The 7,618-nt window shown below is 29.6% G+C and overlaps 1 protein-coding gene across 2 annotated transcripts in view; it reads left to right on the top strand.

Annotated features, from left to right (window-relative positions):
- The first annotated feature begins 297 nt into the window (after window positions 1-297).
- The window catches only part of LOC129917847 (DNA fragmentation factor subunit alpha-like), a 46,391-nt gene continuing 39,070 nt past the window's right edge, over window positions 298-7,618 (top strand). For both annotated transcript variants that reach the window (XM_055998031.1, XM_055998032.1), the window contains exon 1: window positions 298-605. In XM_055998031.1, coding sequence (XP_055854006.1) covers window positions 576-605 — 30 coding nt within the window. In that variant the 5' untranslated portion in view covers window positions 298-575. The remainder of the gene's footprint in view (window positions 606-7,618) is intronic.

The following is a 7,618-nucleotide window of genomic DNA, read 5'->3' as shown; positions in this document are numbered from 1 at the left end:
GGAGCAGGTAGAGGAGACAAAAACACTCTTACACCCATGACAATAATATTTTTTTTTTTTTTTTTGATCTCGGAACTTCCCCGCAGGTTTAACACCCATATTTTTGTCACCAACAAAAGTTAGTACATAAAGTGCGATTTCAATGTGTATACTGAAAATTCTCTTTAATATTAATATAGAGTTGTACTTTAATTCTCTTCGAAAGTTCTTTTTGTGTTAAAGTTTGAAAGCTCAGCTCATAATTTAGTCTGGAAAAAGCTTGAACGTTGCAATTTATATAGCCATTGCACGAGTTGTTCTGGATTCATTCGATATTCAACCGGCGGAATATTCGGGTGTGTTACCGGAGATAGAGATTTGACTGGTGAGTGCAGTTCTTTTTCTATACCTCGTGTTGTATTGTTGCCAACAACAAAAAGTGTGTGTATTTGTGAACAACAGAAGAAACAAAGAGATAACAAAACCGAGAATTGTCAAATTTGACAGAAGAATAAAGTTGTGACAACTGAAAAAGTTGTGGTTTGTGAAGTTTTTAGTGAAGTTTAACGAATAAATTCATCAGAATTACTAACGAAATGGATGCTGATAACAAAAAGCCATTCAAAGTAAGTTTTTCTGGTTTACAGATTTCATTTTTTTTGCGTTAGTTTTGGGGTCAAACGAAACGAGGTTTCACAACAAAAATGGGAATTTGGGCGTCGTGCTAGATTTTTTCTCTCTGTTGGTTTTTTTTTTTTTTTTGTTATTTGCGCTTAACACTCCCTGAACCCTGACAGATGTTCGCTCTTCGTTTTGCAAATGAATATTTATGCTTGTGCGTTGTGCATTGTTCTTGAATTTAAGAGCGGGAAAACATTCAACTTTGCTTCGCTTTCGTCGCACTATCTGGTAGATATCATCTAAACATTGTGACAGGGAAGATATTTTTTTTGGAAGTTTGTTTTGAAATTTAAAAGAAGGTAAAATTTAATAATGTGGTCGAAAATATTTCCATTTTATATTTTTGTTTTAACTTTGAATGTTCTTACTTTTAAAGAACTTCCAAAAAAGACAAATTTAAAGTTTTATTTTTGTGACCACAAACATTTTTGTTAGTTGAGTTGGTTTTACCAAAAAGAATGTAAATTGTAGAGAGCTAATACCTATACTTTTTCATAACTTGCCAAAACTACCCTCGGCTTCGTATCAATGTAGGTAAGGAATAGCTAGACTTCTTTAAATATTTTAAAATTAGCTCAAAGTAGGGTGTTTCGAACTTAAAAACTGAATATTCTTGCAAAATAATCTCTGGGAAAGTCTCTAAGAAGTGTACGACAGCATTTAAGTGATGATCCCACTGGTCTAACTGAGGTAAAACACATTTTTGAGAAGAAGTCACTTGAACCTTATCATTTATTAAAAGGACGATTATTTTTAACGCTCGAATCGATTTTATAGTTTTTATGAATTTTGGTCTGGCCTTAAGAATGTTATGAATTCTATGGAAAACGAACATATTGAAAAATAAATAAAACATTTCAGAAAAGGTCAACGTTACCTACTCTCATTATTATTCTTTTTTTTTTCCTCAAAAAAGATACAAACTGACACCTACCTAATTAAATAAGAAAATTAAAAGTATGGCTCACAAGCCGTTTGCCGCTTATATCTAAGCTCTTTTAATTGAATCATTTATTTGCAAAACATGATAAGTCCATGATTTTAAAATTTTCAGGAGAAGAAAAAAACGTTCTATTTTCTTTTAATATGCGTAGAAAAATTTATAAAAAATATATTCTGTAGAACTCTTGCCTAGCTACAAAATACCGTTTCGTTTTTAATTTTTGGATCGATAGCTCAAAAGATAAAAAATAAAAACGCTTTTGGACTTATCATACTTTGAAAATAAACGGATGTGAAATTAGTTTTTAAATGGATATGCAATTTTGCTTTTAGCTCCAATCTATCAAACAATTGTATTTGAGAATAAAATACAATGTCCGGACTGCTTATTTAACTTTAAAGTAGCTTTAAACTTAAGATTTTCAGCCATTAATCTAATATACCATTTACACAAAAAGAAGCTGTAGTTTATTTTCAAAAGATGATAAGTCCGGGACTTATTCTGTTTTTGATACTAAAAAAATATTTCGCGTAGCTGTTAAATCGGATATAGATGGAGTAGATACTTCATATTTTAAAGACAGACGTGGTTATCCCTGGAGTACAAATTTAGTCAAAAAAACGAATTTTGAAAAAAAGTGGACTTATCATGTTTTGCAAATAAATGATTCAATTGAGACAGAACTATATACATAAATTATATTAGTATACAAAACAAATAAAAAAAGTAGGTAGGTTCAATATAATTAATATTTATTATTAAATAAAATAATTAATGGAAATGAAAAATGCCAGAAAGATACATTTTATTAATTTTTGAAATTAAACTGAATTGTATTTAAAAAAAAAATGATTTTTATCATACTTAAATATTTCAATACTTTTTTGAATAAAATCGGGCTTTTCTTTTAGCTTTTTTTTTTTTATTTCATTATTCAAAATTCATTATTCAAAATTTACAAAAAATCTTAAGATATATACATAAATTAGGAATAAGTAGTGATATACATATGTATGTATTCATATTTAAATACATAGTTTTTATATCACTTCAATTAAGTATTTCAAATATAGGATTAACGTAATTTAATAGATATTTAATTTATCTTAACGAAATTTAAATTCATAGTTTAATCCTTAATGTGGGGTGACATTTTATTTTATTTTAATTTTAAGTTTTGAAAGTTACAAATAATTCATTGAACAAAATGAAAACAAAAACATACAAGTTAAGATATGAATGTGAGCAGATTTTTTATTTCAACATGATCAAAAGTAATTGTAATCTAACATTAAATGGCAAACTATTAAATAACTTACAGGCAACGACAGTGAAAAAGTTTCTAAAATTAATGCTATTTATAAATTTATTACTGATTGCGATTTGCGAATTCAATTCTTTCAAATATTAATCTTTAAAATTAAAGATATGTTGATACAAACACATTTTGTTTTTGGAAAATTAACTTTAATAATTGAAAATTAAATAGCGTAAGGGGTAAGGGGTACAATGGTTGGCACCCCCGATTTTTGTACAAATTATTGGCACCCTTCATGCAATAAAGCATTTCACAAAAAATACTAGCTAAATAAAACTTTATTTTGGAATCGAAATTCAAATTGCAGTACACTAAATAATTAAAATGAACGACTAGGTTGCCTGTACTTGCTTTAATGGTTTAACATTAACAAAATTTGCGTATTTACAAAATGTCTCATTGATGATTTTTTAAATAACTGAAAATTAAAAAAAAAATTGAAGCAAGTAGCGTCGCACATAGAGGTATTTGACCCAAAAAGGTTGGTGTTTTTAAATGAAAAAGGTTCTTAAAAAGTGTAATTAATTAATAAATACAAAAATTAGTTACCATATTTGACATTTTTTACAAAAAAATTTTCAATATAAAAAGTTACGCATACGCCACAGCGAACCACAGTTAGGACACAAACAAAATAATTAAAACAAATTTATAACTGACTAAAAAATTACACCGTTCACCTTTGTTGACTATTCAATAAATGTCAAAATTTAACATAGGTATGGGATGCTAAGACTTTGGAGCGATTAAGCAAAAATGAGTTAAATAGTTTTTAACCACTAACCCATGCAGAAAACCAATCATAAAACAAATTGGCGGAAAGTTGGCGGAATTTTTTATTTTCTTTACTGATATAAACTTTTTACTATATTCAACTTTTGATGACTGAATTATTATGAAACAAAATGAAACGAGTATCCACAGATAATTTGTTGCAAAAATAATTTATAAACTAAAAAGAACTCTCATATCATGTGGACAAAGCAATAGGACCAATTAATTTAATTTATTTTTACTATCCAGGATTCAAACAATCCAGGATTTAAACAATATTTTAAACAGAATACTGTTGTGATATCATTAAATATAAGTAGAACAAAAAAAATTTGGGAAAACATCAAAATGGGCCGTTGAGTCCATTGTTCTTCAGCCATGAGATAATTGATGCATAAACTGACAAGAGTAGGCAAATCACAACGGAAAGTTGACAAAACGATTGATAGATTGAAAACGTTTGTTTTCAACTCATTACAGCCGCCAAAAGAACATGCTTAAATAGACACACCATGAAAAACTTCACAAAGACAATTTTTCAAAGTAAAACGATTGTCCCAAAAAGACACTTTTTATTTCGGACATAAAATTAGAGCTTAACTTGCCCATAAGTGAGAAAACGCTGAGAAAAAGACTAGAAGAACAGCATCTCTTCGAAAGAAGCGTCAGTGAAGTTCCAATTTTTTGATGATTAAAGAAATCTTGGACCAGCTTCTCTATATGCGGAATGCAAATTTCTCCTAAAAAGGCAGTCCATGCATGAAAATGACCTTAAACATAAATCGCGTTCAGTTCAAAGATGGCTTGAGGAGCATAGTATTGTTTTTAAGCCGCACTACACGAATGTGGACAGTAAAAACTATAAAAATCTCATTTTTCTGACGTTTAATATAAATGATTGTGTTGTTGACTGAATCCCAAAAATGAAATCGTTTTGTTTTTTTTTTGGAATTGAAGTAACAAAATTTCTGAGAAACAAATTTGATCATGTTTCTATTCCAAGTATACTTTTTAATATACACGCTCTGTTTTTTATTCAACTAAACATATGCTTCATTGGACTTTGATGCTTTTTTTTACTGAAAAAAAACGAAGAAAACAAAATTTAGTTATATACAAGGAAAATCCATATTTCTATTGAAGAGACGCGAAGTGTACTTACGTACAAGTTAGATAACCTAATAGACAGAATATTTTAAAGTGTTTCCACTTCTAAATATAAAAGCCAAGTTGTCACCTAGTGACCAGATTCATGTTTGGTTGGCAGATTTCCAACTTTTTCTGCAGCATCAACTTATAGAACAACAAAGTTAGTCTTCTAGAAGTTTTCTTAGAAAATGAAAGTTATAGACGTCAATCGACATAAATTTTAAAAACGATATTAAGTTCCGATGAAAGATTTTTTCAATTTTTGTATTCAAATTTTGGAAACTTAGCTACTGCTGAGAAAGTGCATCAAAGGTTCCACCTGTGAATAATTTTATCAATAGTTAGACTGAATATTAAATGTATTTTTTTCTATTCTTGCGAAATAAAGTATCAATTGCATAGGAACTTCAAACTGAATCTTCAAGTGGGTAAGCTCATTGAAATTTTGTTCAGAAAGTTCTGAGCTGCATCATGTTGTGTCTATTCTTTTCTCAGAGACTTATTTATTTTTAACATCACAAAACTTTCAATAAAATAATGAGTTACATTTTCAAAAATCTGACCACAGTCTATAAATTAAATAAACTACCAAAGATTCTAAATTACATTTTATAAATAGAAATAGAAACTGGCAATCCATTGAATACGTTTTTGGAATTGCCAACTTTTTGGCTTTAACAACAATAGATAATATCATATAAATTTAATCATGCAACACCTAATTTAAAATAATGGCCCAGCAACCATTTTGAAAGGATGTTTGTTCTTCTTTAAAGGTCCAGCCACAGCAAGAAATGACTAATTTTGTCTTTGTTGCCATAACCGTTGTCATTATATTGGTTCTTGAAGTATCATTATCTATCCAAAGCAAAGCCAGAAATAAAAATAAATATCTGTCGTGTAGACACAAAAATGTTTGTATATTGTTTTGGGCGAATTGTATTTTTTGTCATCAATGCAAAAGGAATCAATTAAGCGATTAAATTGTATTTGTGAAAGGAAGAAAAATAGGATCCCCAATGGTTTTTTTTTTGTTATGTAAAATGTACATACCAGTAATATGTCTTTGCAAGGTCATGGATAAACATAGAAATGATAATAAAAATAAACATTATTTGAACAAAGAATCATATAGGCACCTGTGGAAGGGAATAAGGGGTTTCTGTCAGATTTGATGAAAGTTTAGTGCTTGTGTTTTTATTTAAACGTATCAATGGCACTGATGGCCCCCATCAGCAAAGGGTTCCGGAAATATTTGAGTACCTATGTACCTTCATTAGGGCGTTCGTTATTTAGGTTTTTTTTTCGTGAATCAAGTTCCTAAGTGGAAAATCTGTTTCTAAATAATAAAAAAAAATATACCCTAATTTTTTCAGATTTGTATTTTGACACTAGATGGCGCCCCCAGAGGGTTAAAGTTTTTGCTCATTTGAAATAGATATCTCTGGAACTCCAAGTTGCTGTATTAAAGCACAGACTTGGGGGCGAATTGTGTTCCAAGCCAGTTAACTTTGTCGAGTAAACTGACAGTTAGAGAGAGTGATTTTGAACACGGGCGTTGGGATCGATGATGTTGTTGTCCAAACAGTTTCTTTGCTTTTGGACATTACATTCGTTCCATGAACATTTTTGGGAAAAATCGATTGAAATGCTTAGAAGAAATAAAGAAATAATAGTGCAAAAACCAATTTTAGCAAAACTGTGATTTACACCAGTGAAAAAGTTGATCATAGTGACTTGTCCTGTCTCACCATTTAAGTTACAGTTAAATTGCTACAGGCACTTTTGTACTTTTGAAATAGCATTAAATGCGGCTGAGTTATAAAAAACTTTAAAATAAGTATCAAGTTAACGTGTTTTTTAAATGGAAATCTTCAGACGCAGAGGGCAAGTACTTATATAAAGAGGTGATATTTTAAGGGAAATTCAATTGTATATTTTTAACACAATTTTGAGCCAAAAAGCATCCTGATAATCACATACATACATAAGTATATCTAGTACAAGTTTTTTTTGGGTTGTTCTAAGACGACGATTTTAAGCGAACGAATACAACTCGAGGTGGACAAACGACAGAAATTCGAATTTAAAAAAAAAAGTAATTTTTTGGGATTTAATGGGACTTTGAATTTTCAGTTGGTACACTGTGGTGTATGCGTAATTTTTGTTTTTTGGGAGTTTTGAAAATTTGTTTTTTGAATATATCCTAAACGTAGGGTGGATAAACGATGATTTTTGGTTTGTATCCATTTCTCGAGGTGGACAAACGATGTCCGTTTGAATTTTTGAAAATAAATATTTTTATGGGGATTTAAGAAAAAATATCATAAATAATTCTTTTTGGAATATCTTCTAAAAGGAGGGTGAACAAACGATAAAATTTGGTATGTATATAAAACACGAGGTGGACAAACGATTGCAGTTGGTTGTATACGTCTCAAAATTTGAGCGTTTTAGAGATTTTTCATTTTTCAGATTTCCTTTAAAAAAAAAAAGAATTTGCTCTTAAATTTTTTTGAAGGGTGACCAAGCTAAAATTTTGGGTGGGATCCAAATATTTGTAATCATGGTATTTTTTTTTTCAAAATCAAAATCTGATTTTTTGCCCATTTTCGCTGACAAGTGTAGTGTCGCTAATTTTGTTTTTATCATGGCAACACCCTCTATGGTGTATATATGGATAAAAGTGGTTGTATTCTCCACACAAAAATCGGAAAAAAACTTTTCAACCCCCTGCAGCAATGGAAAGCCGTGAATTAATCATGCCAGATTAT

This window comes from Episyrphus balteatus, chromosome 4 (assembly GCF_945859705.1).
Source record: "Episyrphus balteatus chromosome 4, idEpiBalt1.1, whole genome shotgun sequence".
Taxonomy (NCBI): domain Eukaryota; kingdom Metazoa; phylum Arthropoda; class Insecta; order Diptera; family Syrphidae; genus Episyrphus; species Episyrphus balteatus.
Note: the sequence above shows the minus strand (reverse complement) of the source record. Positions and strands in the feature narration are given on the sequence as shown.